The sequence below is a fragment of the Vombatus ursinus genome, unplaced genomic scaffold, assembly GCF_900497805.2.
Source record: "Vombatus ursinus unplaced genomic scaffold, bare-nosed wombat genome assembly UNPS02014801.1, whole genome shotgun sequence".
Lineage (NCBI taxonomy): Eukaryota > Metazoa > Chordata > Mammalia > Diprotodontia > Vombatidae > Vombatus > Vombatus ursinus.
Genome location: NW_020954579.1, coordinates 22286098 through 22301796, shown reverse-complemented (window position 1 = coordinate 22301796; position 15699 = coordinate 22286098). Strand labels below are relative to the sequence as shown.

General features: G+C 34.6%; 1 protein-coding gene across 2 annotated transcripts in view; it reads left to right on the top strand.

Annotated features, from left to right (window-relative positions):
- KCNJ16 (potassium voltage-gated channel subfamily J member 16) overlaps nt 1-9999 on the top strand; it is a 69943-nt gene extending 59944 nt beyond the window's left edge. For both annotated transcript variants that reach the window (XM_027873190.1, XM_027873189.1), the window contains one exon: nt 7395-9999. In XM_027873190.1, coding sequence (XP_027728991.1) covers nt 7461-8729 — 1269 coding nt within the window. In that variant the 5' untranslated portion in view covers nt 7395-7460 and the 3' untranslated portion in view covers nt 8730-9999. The remainder of the gene's footprint in view (nt 1-7394) is intronic.
- Nucleotides 10000-15699: the final 5700 nt, after the last annotated feature.

Genomic DNA, 15699 nt, shown 5'->3' with positions numbered 1-15699 from the left:
AAATTATTTTTGCCTATCTTTTTCAAACCATTTTATCTATTGGGGAATGTTTTTCCTCCCTCTATTTCTATTGGTTCTTTATATTTTTTGAATATCAGACCATTATCAAAAATATTTGATACAAAGACATCTTCCCAGTTAACTTATTCCCTTCATATGCTTATTATATTAATTTTATGTATGTAAATGGGTTAAATTTAATGTTATAAAATTACGTACATATATGCGTATATGTACATATATGTGTATATGTATACGGGATATACATATATATTAGCTCTTGTAATCAACTTTATCTCTTGGTAGAGAAGACTTCTCCATATACCAAAACTTATAAAAATTGTATAATCTCCTTCTTTTCTAATTTTTCAAAATGTCATGATCTTACTATTATTAACATCTATTTTTGAATTTACTGTGGTAGATGATGTAAGATGTTGTTCTAAGTCTAATTGTTTTCTACTGCATTCCAATTTATCTAGCAATTCCTGTCAAATAAGAAGCTTTTCTTAGGTAATTAATATTTTGGGGTTTAGCAACACTAATTTATTGAGTTCATTTATTTCTCATTCTCACTTGTTGAGTCTGTTCTATTGATATACTTTCTATTTTTCAAACTACTTTCAAGTGGTTTGGCTAATTCTTGCTTTTCCATGTATTACAAAGTTTCAAAGGACTAGTGTTTTTTGTTCCTGTCTTTTCATGATTTCCTCTGATTTTCTGGATCTTTCGTCTCCCTCCACCCCCAATGAATTTTGTCATTATTTTGCCTGGCTCTGAAAGGCACAGTTTAACTCAGTTTGATTAATATAGTATGCAATTTGTGAATTAACTTCTATAATATTGCCATTTTTATTATATTGACATGGCATAGAAATGAGTACTGAAAATTTCTTAAGTTACGTTAAGTTAGTCATTATTTCTTCAGTATGTTTTAGTAAATTAACTCTCAGATATTTTAAGATTTTGAAGATGTTTTTAATTGAAGTGTTCTATTATCGCCTCCTATACTGGCTTCAATTTTGCTGAAGCTACTGTTTGTCTTAATTAGTTTCTTTGCTGATTATCTAAGATTTTCTAATTAAATCATTAGGTTATCAGCAAATAGGGATAGCTTGTTTCTTCTTTACCTATAGTTATGATTTTATTCTTCTTGTATTATTACTAGTATGTGGATTTCTGGAACTATGTAAAATGACATCAGGGAAAGGGTGCATCTGTGCTTTACACCTATATTACATGGGAAAGTCAATTAGTCTTAAATATAATGGTAGCTTTTGGTTTTAGATAGGTGCTTTTTAATCATACTCAAAATGCAACCCCCTATGACAAAAAGTCTACCCTTATACATTGTATAATTGTTAGCATAAATGAATATCATGCTTTTCCAAAATCTTTTTAATGTAGCTATTGATATAGAATTTTTTTATTTTAATATAATTAATTATTCTACTTATTTTCTTAATGCTCAACCATCCTTATATCCATGCTATAAGTACAACTTAATCATATTAAATTTTTGAATACACTTCTGTAATCTTTTTGCCAAGATTTTATTAATATATTTGAATAGATATATATTAATTACCATATTCTTATTGTTCTACTTTATATTTCTTCATTTGGGATGATCACACCATATTTGAATACCAAAAAAGTTTTGGCAGAGAGTCTTATTTCTTATTTTTCAGAATAATTTGCCTACTTCAGGCAAAAAATTGATAGAATTCTTGTGCAATTTCCTTATCTCTCCTTCCATAGTTCCTTTATTGATTGTTCAATTTCCTCCTCTAGAAATTAGTTTGTTTTAATTTTCTATTCAATGTCCTTTTAATTGAGGCATTTCATATTTTTGTAAATTATTTCTATTTTGAATTCTCAAATTTGTTGGCATGTAATTGTATAGTAGATTCTGATAATTATTTTTATTGCTTCTGAGTTTTCTGTAATTCCATTTTGTTTATTAAAAATATGTTTCTCCTCTCTGATTTTTAGTCAAGATGGCAAAAGTTTTATCATTTTTGTTAGTCTTAGAATCAGATTCTAGTACTATTTGTCACCTCTATAGACATTTTGCTTTCAAATCTATGTATTGCTTTCCCAATTTTTAAGATAGCTTCTTTCGTATTTATTATGGGTTTGTAATTATTTTGGTTGGTTTTGAATTTTATTTGCATGTATAACTTATTTATCTTTTTTCTTCTATTTTGTTAATGTATGCATTTAGAGAGTGATATGTGTATATATGTATAAACTTCTTAAGATTCATTCTAGAAAATTTTTGCATGTTATCATTATCATTGTCTTTCATAAAGCTTTTTTTTCTATGATTTATTTTTGTCCTACTCATTGTTTATTATTTCATTCTTAAATCTCCATTTAGGTCTGTGTCTTTTAATTGTGCTCCCTGTATTGAACACTTTTAAAATTTCATTATAGTATTCAAATGATGTGTTTAGCGTTTGTTTTTTAAACATATATTTATAATTTCTATGTGCTCTATTAAGTGGATTGTTTTTTGTGAACATGTCATATGATGCTGAGAAATAGGCATATTCTTTAGTGAATTTAATCATAAAGTGTGTTTCTTCAGTTATTCATTTACTTTTTTTCCAAGATATTTCTTAAAAACAATTTCATGATATCTTTTATGGTTTAATGCTCATAATTCTACTTTTAGGATCCTTTGTGTTGATTTACCTACTTGTGTTCTAAGTTTTAATTGAATTTTTTTTCCCTTAAATTCTTTGACATTTCAACTATTTTTCCTTTTGCTCTCCCACTATTCACTTTTCAGACTTCTTCTCTTTTGCTGAACAATACACCACCTAAACCTTGGCTGCAAAGTGTTTCATTCTCTTTCCACCTTTGTGAATCCCTTCTGGGAACATGAAGGCTATAAAGGATGTGTTATTGAGTGAGCACTTAAAGGATTATTGCATGGTTGTAATCCTGAGAAGGCCAAGCCTAGTGGATTGCTTGAGCTCAGGAGTTCTAATACGTATTAGGACTAAAGCAGATAGAATATTCACATTAAGTCCAGCACCAATATGGCAGGCCCCAGGAGAAGGGGTGTCACAAGCCTGCCTAAGGAGAGACAAATCAATCCAAGTTAGAAACAGAGTAGGCCAAATCTCCCTTACCAGTCAGCAGTGGAGTCAGATCTGTGAATGGCCACTGTTTTCCAGTTTGGGTGAGACTGAGAGCCAGAAAAAGAAAGAGAAGAGAGAGGAGAGAGAGAGAGAGAGAAAGGAAGGGGAAGAGAGAAAAGGGAAAGGAAAGGAAAGAAAGAAGAAAAGAAGAAACGAAGGAAAGGAAAGGAGGAAGAGAGAAAGAAAAATAAGAGAGAAAGGATGAAAAGAACAAGGAAGAAAAAGAGAAAATGATGATCACAGAATGTAGTCACAGAATGATTTATATTTTTTGGTTTGTAAGTATTCTTCTCCACTTAGTTTATCTAAAACACACATTTCTTGCAAATTTGTATCAGTTGGGTTGATGAGGAGAGAGCGAAACAGAACGACTGATTGTTTTTTATGTTTTCAGTATTCTCTGAAAGAAACCTCAGTGTAACTCAATGCCACTAATTGAGAATTAGATTCTTGTCATAGTCAACCTATAACAACTCCCTAAAGAGTAGTTAAGAATGACTTTGTTTTCTTTCTCCAATGAATGAATTAGTTCACTGGTGTAGTCTGAAACCAGAATTGGAGAAGGGGGGTAGAAACGGAATTGGGGGAATGAAGGGAAGGAAATGATGCACTCTATACTTTGTAGGTTTATATGCTATGGTTTCCCAGACTTATTTGATTCATCTTCTAGTTCCCATAAAGGAAGCACTTTTTAAGCAAAAATAAACACCACAAGTTCCTAGAGCTCAGGAAGCATGTTATGCAAAGAGAAATACTCCATAGCAACACTTTTTTTTTTTGGTGGTAGCAAATGGGTAAACATTGTGATACCTGAATCTGCCATGAAATGTCATTGTGTCATAAGAAATGACGTAAGAATTCAAAGAAGCACATTAAAACATAAGAATTCTTATAGAGTGAAGTAAGCTAAATTAAAGGGAAAATCTACAAAAATATTATAACAAGGTATAAAATAAAAAGAAATAAGAGAAAATGCATTGTAATTCTATTGGGCCTAGAGAAGAGTTGAGAAATTGCACTTCCCTCTGTTCATTGTAAATTTGGGGTCCTACGGATGTGTGATATTGCATATATCTGTCAGACATGGTTGATCTGTTACTTTATTTTCTGAGCTACCTTTTACTCTGGAGTGGCTTACTGTGTAGGAGAGGGGAAGGAAAACATTCAGAAATAAATGTGATGAAGAAAACAAAAGGCATCAAAGAAAAGAGAAAGAAGAGAACTTTATTCCTTTAGGTCCTTCAAAATGCTTTTTGATTGTGATGATAACAATTTAGAATTGTAATTTAGAGTACTTAGGAATTAGAGAATTTAGAGATGATGGCTTTAAACAAACATGTCAGCATTTAATTTTATGTAACAGAAGTCTTCAAAAGAAACCAACCAATCAACCAACTTTGAACTCAATGATACAATGGCAAACACATTTAAAATGGGATTGATCTCACATGCATATCTGGCAGGCCCATAGCAATAAATTGAGTGTTGAGTAGTCTGACAATAGGATCTTCTTTACTTACCTTGCCCACTAAAAAAGGGTTTTCATTAAGCATTGCTAGTTTTTGTTTTCTTTTAATTTTTTTTTGTGTGTGGCTAGTTCATTTAGCATAATTTGTGTTAAGCTATAGGACCTCGAGGATCCATCTTTTCATTTGAACTTGTCCATTGGGACATTTATCAGCTAAATAGCTGGGGGATGAAAAGAAAAGATAGCTAAAAATCTTATTTATTGGGAAGATATTTGCAAATGTACTGGTGATTCCAAAAACAAAACCACAGCCAAGGGGTAGTAGGTTCATTCAAAGGAAGAGAGAACAGAATTCCTTTGGTCCTGGCTTGTTTCCACAATAATGTCAAATTCTAGAAAGAAACCATTCAAATGTTTAGATATGGTAACTGACAGCTAACATGTGAAAAGTAAGTCCATAAAAGAACATAGCTTGGTTTGAGCATTATGAGTTAGTACAATGGCTCAGAAGGAATTGCTATTGAATACCACTTGAATTCTAAACTATACCAAAGGGAAGCCATTTTAGAGAAGAACTTCTTCTGTTGATGGCATAAAAAAACAGAGTCAAGAAATCAGTCGTGATTTATGAATTGTTTCTTTGCTCTCTCTAACTCATGATGTTTGTGGTTCACCTAAAAGAATGGTTGTTAGAATCAGTCAAGATGAAAATAATTATAATTCTAAATATGTTTCTCAGTTCAAATATTGGTCTTTAATAATACTTTTTAAAAAAATTTCACACATTATATAATTGGGGCAAAATGGAGTGGGGCTGGGCTTGAACATAGTATTACACTTCTAGTCCTTTGATAATATCACCATAAAATTTCAGGTCAGATAATTTTCTTCAACTAATAGCTCATGATATAGATAAAATGTTGCCAGAATATTTCCAAGTTCTATATTCCAATAAGCGTTTTGGAAACCTGGGTGTTTTTTTTTTAACAGCAAACTAGTAACATATTTTATGCACAAATGTACCCTTCAAAACTTTATTTTAATGAAAACAAAGGAGATGATATAATTACTCCAAACTGATATGGGGAAAAATACAAACAAACAGACCTTTAATGTGTGCCTAACTGGTTTCTTGGCATGGGAAAGATATTCAGCTTGTAAGCATGTAAGCAGAGTCCATCCCACACAAATGTTCCATCAAACAAAGTGTTTATTGTAGAGTGGGCCTGATCTTGAGACAAGGGAGTAAACTGATGCCTTTTGGTAGGTATATTAACCATTTCAGAGCACTCAGAGCCCTAGGTGCTCAGTAAGAACTTGTTTAACCAAGCAACCCCCAACATTTTGTGCACTAGAAAATGATCTTTACCAACCAGAACCTAATGATAGCCATTTACTTCCTCTTAAGTCTCCATGCATACATAGATAGGTCCAAAGCACAATCAAAAGTAGCCAACCATTTCCCAGGTGCAATAACTAGAGAATTAAAACTCTAGAAAATTAAGAATGGTGTCATGGAGTTACTGTGTTTTCTTCCTTGATATTGGTAGCTGAAGAAAATTTCTACTTTAAAGTAGTAACTTTCACTTTCAAATGCAAAATTTGAAGCTCTTTGCTTTCTATTTGGGGGACCAAAATTATTAATGAGTTATGCTTTCTACAGTGATATTTTAATGACCGTTTAAAAGATGGGAACCAGTGAGAGGGAAGAGGTAGTTGGAAGTAGAATGATGCACTTTTACTAATTAAATTTGGAGAAATGTAGAGAAGCAAAAAAAAAAAAGTGTCTGAGAGTAGAACCAATCGGGCATGCTCCCTTTAAGAGAGCAAGATGATTAGCCCCTTTGGCAAAATTTTCTCCTCCCTTTCAGAGGGGAAGTGAAAAGTTGGCAGTGTCAAAATATGAGTGAGTGTGATGGAACAAAAGCAAAAGCAATTTTACACCTTACTGAAAGACACCTGGGAGTGGTTTTACCTCCCCTGGGCTCAAGACAGAATCTCTCAAACACGCCTAAAGGTGGATCTTTGGAAAAGCAAGATCCATGTGAATGAGATGTAACTTAGTTCCCTGTCAGGGAAAGTGCAACAAAGAGCAAGATAGTTTCAGGAAGAGTGGGAGCAGAAAAGGTGCTGGAAAGTGACAAAATTCCTATTTGATCTGCTATAGAAACTGGCCATCTACAGTTGTATGTAAGTTTCAATGTAGTCTGGAGTGGAGAAAATACTTCATGTTTGTGGGATATATTTTTTCCCTTGCAGCTGAGTTTTGGGAGATCTGCCTAATAAGGAAAAAATGTGCATAATGTCAAATATAAGCTTAGCATTTTGGAAGGTTTGTAGAGCTCTTAGACAAAATCTTGGAATAATCATATTACTTCTTAATTGTAGCTAGCTAGAAACATTTCCAAATGTTTTGAATACAAAAGGATTGTATCATAAAGGAAAGCAAAATATTTTAGTCATTTCAGGTCAGAGAAAGCATAGTTGTGCTTCAGGGTAATACATCCTGAATAAATATGATGTTTCCCAAAATAATTTATATGCATAATAATGTTGCTATGTTCCCTTACTGGATGTCTCTTTTGTTGTTGTTGTTACTTTTTTTAAAATTGGGTCAGATTCTTGAAGTTAAATGCACAGTTAATCCTAACTGTCTATGCCCTTCAAATGGAGTTATATAGCTTACATAATGTGCTATAAATGTAATAGGAATGATAACCTGCTAGAAAGAGGGCAATTAAAGGATAAAAATCTATTTCCATCTCCCTTTTTAGGTTTTGACTGAAAGCAAAGACATCAAACTATTACCCTGTTTGATGATCTGAGAGTATAAGAACAAAATGAGTTATTACGGCAGCAACTATCGGATCGTGAACATGGAGGGGAATGTGCCCAAGTACACTAACTGCCACCCAGAGAACATCATAACTGAGAAGCGAAGAGCAAGAAGACGATTGCTCCACAAAGATGGAAGTTGCAATGTATACTTTAAACATATTTTTGGAGAATGGGGGAGTTACATGGTTGATATTTTCACCACCCTTGTCGATACCAAATGGCGCCATATGTTTGTGATATTCTCGTTATCTTACATTCTCTCTTGGCTGATTTTTGGCTTGATCTTTTGGGTGATAGCCCTTCACCATGGAGATTTGTTAGATGATCCAAATATCACACCTTGTGTTGACAATGTCCATACTTTCACAGGAGCATTCTTATTCTCCCTTGAAACCCAAACTACCATAGGCTATGGCTTTCGCTGTGTCACTGAAGAGTGTTCTGTGGCAGTCCTTGTGGTTATACTTCAGTCAATTTTGAGCTGCATCATAAACACCTTCATCATTGGAGCTGCCTTGGCCAAAATGGCAACAGCTCGAAAGAGAGCCCAGACCATCAGATTCAGTTACTTCGCCCTCATAGGCATGAGAGATGGGAAACTTTGCCTTATGTGGCGTATTGGCGATTTTCGACCAAATCACGTAGTGGAGGGAACGGTGAGAGCTCAGCTACTTCGTTATGTGGAAGATAGTGAAAGACGGATGACAATGGGATTTAAGGACTTAAAGCTGGTCAATGACCAGATCATCCTTGTGACACCAGTGACCATTGTCCATGAAATTGATCATGAGAGCCCTTTGTATGCTCTTGACCGTAAAGCAGTAGCCAAAGACAACTTTGAGATTTTGGTGACATTTACTTATACAGGGGATTCCACTGGGACTTCCCACCAGTCAAGAAGTTCTTATGTGCCTCGAGAAATTCTCTGGGGCCACAGATTCAATGATGTTTTAGAGGTAAAGAAAAAATACTACAAGGTAAACTGCTTACAGTTTGAGGGAAGTGTTGAAGTATATGCTCCCTTCTGCAGTGCCAAGCAATTGGACTGGAAAGATCAGCAGCTACACAACCTTGAGAAAACATCTTCAGGCAAAGGATCAGGAATGACTGAAACCAAGGTTAGACGAAGGTCATTTAGTGCCGTTGCCATTGTTAGCAGTAGTGAAAATCCTGATGAAATGACCAAGACCACAGCTGATGAGAATAATGAAACACCATATCAGAAAGCTCTTCTGCAACTAAATAGAATCTCAGTAGAGTCCCAAATGTAGCCTGCAGTGGCAATTACAAGTGGATTACTCTCTCCACTCAAGTTTTCTCAAGATAGCCACAATAAGGCAAGTGGCTTGAAATGACCTGAAAAGAGAATTACAGTCTAGATCTAGAAAGTTAGTTTTTGTTCCTGTATACCTGGATAGGGACAAAGATAGAAGAGGAGCTTGATTAATAGAAAATCCAATAATCTCTCACAATCAAAATGTTTCAAAGTCTATTAGAAATGTTGTATTTAGGAAACAAAACTGACAGTTCTTAACTGCATCTTTTTTAACTGTCCCTGGCCGTTATCCAATGAATGAGCCACCGATCAGTAAAGTAATAATAATTACAACTCTTTTATATAGTGCTTCATGATTTACAAAGCACTTTATTAATAGCAATCTGGGGAAAATGGTACAATTATTATGCCAGTTTTACAGAAAAAGAAGCTAAATATCAGAGGGGCTAAGTGACTTGCCTAGGGTTACACTGCTGCTAGTAGCTATGGGTAGTTGATACTAGAACCAATCTGAACCTATATATTTTGTCCAGGATTCTTTCTCCTTTATCTTCTGCTTATCAAAGTGCCTCAGATACTAGTCATAGTAAAAGACTTTGATAAGTACCATCTGACCTCTCCTTGCTTGATCAACCCTAGATTGTTCAAAATGATTTATGTCTTTACTGACCCTTGAGACAAGTGGAGAAAGATGCCATTTTCCTTTTTTTCAGAGCACTCTATTTTCCCTCAGTTCTCCAGTGACACAAACAGTGAGATTAAGGTAATGATAGGAGATTGAGGTGATTGCTATGCTTTAACACCATGGGATTAAACCCAATGTTTTGGGTACCCCTATTTTTTGACCCATGATTGCCATCATTAACTACTCCCTTCATGGTAGTGATAGAGAGAAGAGTCAGAAACAACAAGGTTTATGTTTACTGACATCCAAAAATTACAATAGAAAAGTTAAGGATTGGTAGATGCAGTGGCAGATAAAACTTTTTTTTTTACCTTATTCTTGGAATTAAAACATAGCTGTGCATACCCAAAATTTGTAATCATGGCTATTTATGGACATGGTTTGGAACTTGGTCTTATGGCCAAGGAAAATATTATTCTCCATAAGACTCTTGCATCTGCCACCATTGAATAACACGCAATGGCTGAGTTGTAGATAGGAGCAAACTTCTTCTAATGACTGAAGACTCACATTTTGGTTTTTAGGTTAAAGAAGTTTTATTTTCTTATCTATGAAAAAGTCTAAATTGTAATTCTAAATGACTACTGCAAATAGTTTAACCTAAATAACTTTTTTATCCATGAAAAGTGGATAAAAATCCTTGACAGCTATATTTATATATGGCAAATTGAGTGATTAAGAGGTAATTATAGGAAAAGGGATTGTTTTAGAGTGAAGGGAAGATAATCATGATGATTTCTTTTATAATAAATTCAATTATCTAGAAAAAAGAGAAATGTCATTGTAAAACTTGCAGTATACTTTGACTACCTTCAGAGTTCTCTGTTGTATTGCATTGATTTTTATATAGGCTATAATCTCTTGTATCAGATTTTTATTGTCACTAAAGTTATGTGATTTCATTGATGCTTCATCTAGAATAAGAATTGATTCACATAAAGTGAAAATGGGATCATTAAGGTAGACTAGATAGAAATTTACGGATTTCTCTGTGCCTGCTTATAGGCAATTAAAGGTTATTAAGGAACATAATCAAAATAGCTCCATTATAATATGAATTAGAGGAATGTGCAGGTCACAACCTGCAAAACAAACTCTCTACAAAATTATTGTGAAGTCTAATTCCTCTGATCCAATATTAAGAATTCTTGTTTCTTTTTTGCCTTAGGATACCTAGGTAATATTTGCTTTTATAAATTTATGTGTCCAGGGTTACTAGCAACAATTATCTAGCTAAATAAGCCCATAAAATCTGCCTAATTGAAAAATTACTTTTTTTCATCTTGTTTTATCTAAATTCAGCCCAAATTCTCTTGTATTTTTACTTGGGTAGACTTTGCCCATTTATGCTATTTTCTTCTATTGCATTTTGTTCAAAATTGGCTCATTATATCTCCTCTGCTAGTAAATTCAATTTTGAAATGACTCCCCAAATATGTCCATTTAGTTTGAGTGCAATGTAAGTCCTATTTTAAGTCATAACATCTCCTGTCTAGTTTTAAATGTCTTTATTGGTCTATCTTCATGTCTAAATGTGTTATATAATAGTAAAAACATTAAAATAAAGAAATTAAATAAAAAATAGTGCTTGTATATTGCTATATTTCACATGTTGTAAAAGATATGATATTTATGTAGTTTATCATGCAGTGACCCTAAGAAACTCAGGGTAACCCTGTACCAAATGACTCTTTGAAATCAAACAAAATGACTTCTAATAAGGTAAGTGACAATTGTCAATGGATTTTTTAGTGTGCCCACTGTAAGATTTGCCTAACAACAAAGTATCAAATCATGTTTTTATTAGACTTTTCCCTCTTTATTAGATTAAAAGCAAGCCTTAGGACAAAAGCACTCACTGTTCCAAATAATATTGTCCCCACAGCCACAACTAGGGTTGGACATATGGAACTTTTTTTCTAGGGTACCAAATTTAGAAGGTATTGACAGCACTTACAATTGTTTAGTCAAATAAAAACAGTAAACCTTAATAGCTAGTTAGCAAGTTTACTTAAAATAAGATGCTACCAGTTAGAATGCTGGGCAGGTTAACAACCCACAAGGTGGCCACTTAAGTAGTGGTCTTCCATTGGTTTCTCAGGGTCTCTGTTCTGTATTCTCAGCATAGAGCAACATCCTCCCCAAAAAAACAGCTAAAAATCCCAACATAATGACATACCACTTGATTTTGGTATAAAAATTCATTATTACAGTCTTGGTGTTCACATTGAATATTTTCTCTGCATTGAAGGTTTACTTGGAATGGGGTTTCAGAAGCAGGAGCTAAGATTGCCAGGTGTTTCAAAGTATCATTTGCTTTTAGCCAATAGTCAAATGATTTGAGACTCTGCCATGCCTATTGACTTTATGCTGGGAAGATATAACTGGGTCTATATTTAAAGTACAGAATATCTGCACGCCTCCCCAGTTATCTCTCTCTCTCTTTTTTTAATTCCAGTTACCTCCAGCACTGTTAAGGTTGTTTACTAATAGAACCAGGTATGTCCTGGGAAAGTAGGTCAGAAAACTTTCATGGGGGCATCAGGAGGATACTAACCCTCTGAAGATTATTTTTCCCATGGGAAGTGAAAGTAAAGAAGCTTAAATTACCTAAAAGAGTTGTTCCTATATTAGAAATTCCTTTGAAATACTAATAATTGAATGATCTTGAGAAAGAAACTAATGGGTTCATCTACTTCCCATTTTCCCCCCCCCTGCAATGGAATTATATCCAGTTTTGCAACCTGGACTTCAGTTTGGGCGAGGGATCTAAAAAAGCTAGACTGTCTTATCACTGGAACTAGAACTGGCAGCAAACCAGTATTTCAGCAAAAGAGGTACTTTTCAGTCCTAGGCAAAAAGAAACCTAGATGAATGTTGTATTTCATGACGTCCAGGAAGCCCTTCTTCATTTCTTCATTAATTCAGAAAATCTGGGGAAAAAAACTATAAATATATAACCCTCTTTGCAAAAAAAAAAAAAAAAAAAAAAGAATGTGCTTCCCAATTGAGTACTTTTGTTAAATTAATATCCTTCTGAATGGTTGCAGGGAAAGTGTGCCAGGCTTCTCTTGTACACCTCCCTTTCTAAGGTTAGGATATAGAAATTGTATTCAGGGTAGAAAATCCTCTTGCTTATTGGCCAGATCCATTGATCCATTGCAGTCCCTACATAAAAAGTATATTGCAAAGGCATGTGTCTAGGCTTGTGCACTATTTGAGGTAAGCTCTGTAGATAGAGTTTTGGAAAGTACCTTGCACACCTGGTATGCTACAATTTACTGTTTCAAAGTAACAAATCCCTGCTTCAATTCCAGAGTCAGATTCACTGGTGTTTCAGTTTTTTTTTTTTTCCTGTCTGGGGGAAGCAGTTAACAATTTTATTCATGCCCTAAGAGTAAGTGAAAGTACATCATTGTAGTGATGAGGGTACAAAGATCATAGAACACTTGGCAGAGAAGCAATGGACCAGAGCTATAGAATCAGATTGTTTTGTTAGAGCTGCTGTTTTGTTTTGTTTTGTTTAACGACTATAAATATTTGTTATAAGGGAGGACTTCTACTTAAGATGAAATGAAAGTTAGCTGGTAGTGATAGATATGAAAAAAGAACATTGAAAAATGCATTCTAAACATTGTGCAAATTGTACACAGGGAAGGGAGGAGAGATACAAAATTTGTTACTACCTGATTAAACTCAAACATGCTTATTTTTTTTTTAAAAACTCTATGTGCTAGAAGTTCAGAGTTATTTATGTGTCTTGAAAAGTGTGACTGTTGATTATACTGAATTTAGAATAGAAATATTCTTTTTTTATTTTTATTTTTTTAAAGAACAAAGCAATGAGGTTTGGGAGTGAGAAGTAAACCAGTGAGAACAGGGATCTCAGAGTGGATGTGGTAAGCTGTTCTTGGAGGAGATATTCTCATGAAAATGAAACCTCTGAAATCTAAAGCTGTCTATGTGACCCAATTCAGATGACTTTGTGGGCAGAGAGGAAACAGACATTTAAAGGGATCAGTTTCCCTGAAGGGATGTTTCAGTTGTGTTGCTGAGAGACCCTTGATGGCCTAGATTGTTAAGGGACTTTTCTGAGGGTAAGAACAACCTATCTCAAAATGAATTCTCCAGTGATGCTTTTGCTACTCTCATGTTACAGCATGTACTGAAATCAATCCAATTGCTGTGATTGTAGGGGAGAGTGTATTGGTTTCAGGGGAAGAAGACCTAGTTCAACATTTACTATCTGAATGATCTTGGTCAAGTCATTTTATATGCATAAGCCTTGGTTCCCTTATTTGTAAAATGAAAGGGTTGTGCCAAATAATCTTCAGGTTCCCTTCAAATTCCATTATACTGTAACTCTATGTAGTTCAACCATGAAATCTGACTAGTACATAAATGGTCTCTCATCATTGCCACCTTTCTTCTTTAGTTGAGGATTTCCATATCTCCTGGTGAGGAATTTCTGTCTAGATTTTGGGGAACTTGAACCTACTGCCTTTTAATTCTGTTAGTTTAGTATATCCCTAGGTTTCACTGTAAAGATAAAAACCTAGAAGAAAAGTCCTTCTCTCTGTTTGCTCTTTAGCATCAATTTAATTCTTTTACTTCCTTTCCTTTCCTTTCCTTTCCTCTCCTCTCCTCTCCTCTCCTCTCCTCTCCTCTCCTCTCCTCTCCTCTCCTCTCCTCTCCTCACCTCTCCTCTCCTCTTCTTTCCTTTCCTTTCCTCTCCTTCCCTGTCCTTTCCTCTCTTTTCTTCTCCTTTCCTCTCTTTTCTTCTCCTCTCCTCTGCTCTCCTCTCCTCTTCTTTCCCTTTTTTCCTTTCTTCCTTCCTTCCTTCCTTCCTTCTTTCCTTCATATCTACCTTCCTTCTTCCTTCCTCCTTACAATCAGAACTCTGATTCTATCACTGAAACAGATTCCCAGTGTGAAACTACTATCCATCTATGGAGACTGGCAATTCATCTGAAATGAGTACTGCAATGTTAAATGACTTGTCCATGATCCCATAGCCAGTATGTACCAGAGGCAAGCCTTAAACGAAGGACTTAGCAATAAGAAGACTGGGCACTGTTACATACTGTCTGTGTATTAGGGACCCTTTCGATCTAGTCTGAGTCCAGAAAGGGTAATTCTGAGTAATGTGAGTAATGAAAATTTTGCTCAAGTCCCCATTTAGTGTATTTTCTACCAAGTAACCAAACTGAATGATCAAAATAACAAAAATTTTGATTTGTCTAGGCCAAAAAATAACAGGAACCTTAGAAATCATCAGTGCTTGTCTTCATTAATCCCAACTATAGACCAATCACCTCAAATGATGCATTATAAATATATAATTCAATTTACACAATTTAGCTCTACAAATACCTTTTCAAGGGCATGTTTTTAGAGAAAGAAGGAAAGAAACAAGTATTTATTAAGCACCTATTATGTATCAGACACCGTGCTGAGTGCTTTACAAATATTATGTCATTTAATCCTCACAACAACTCTAGGAAGTAGGTACTATTGTTATCTCCATTTCTCCATTATCTCCATAAAAACAAAAACAAATCTATTGTTCATAGGCTTATCTCCTTATTAACTCTTTCTCAGCTTATTTCCTTATTAATTCATTTTCTATATTCAAAGTTAGTGTGTAGCCAAATATTGTTTTCCTCGTCACCTTCTGCTCTCATGCTCTCATACTAGGGGATTTTAATGTACATATTGACAAAATCACAAAAACACTAATGTCATAGTTCATCAATCTATTCAATTTCCTTAGCCTACTCCTCAACTCCACCTCAGCTATGCACAAAGATGGTCATTTTGCCGTTGCTTTCACTCACAAGTGTTCCACTTCTATGTTCTTGACTCTGAAATATTCCTGTATGTGATCAGATTATTTTATTGTTCTATCTTTCCCTGTCTTGTGACCCCTAAGCCTGTTTTTCTCCTTCACATCACGACCTTCATTTCCACTTCCCCTCCATAATTTCCCAGGCTACACTACAAGGCGAAACCTGGCTAGACTCTCTTCTCTATTTTGACTTCTTAGTGAACCAAACTTACTTCACCCTTTGCTCCCCTATTTTATCCCCAAACCCATACTTGTATTACTCCTCCTCCACTCTCATTCACATGCTGCTGAATCAAGCTGGAGGACATCATAAACTGTGATAACTGGGTCCTCACCTGAAATTCATATCCTTCAATCTCAACTGGATCTTGACCTCAGAAAGGCAAACATTCTATTTCTCCCTGATTTGTTCCCTAACCTACTCTCCATAGT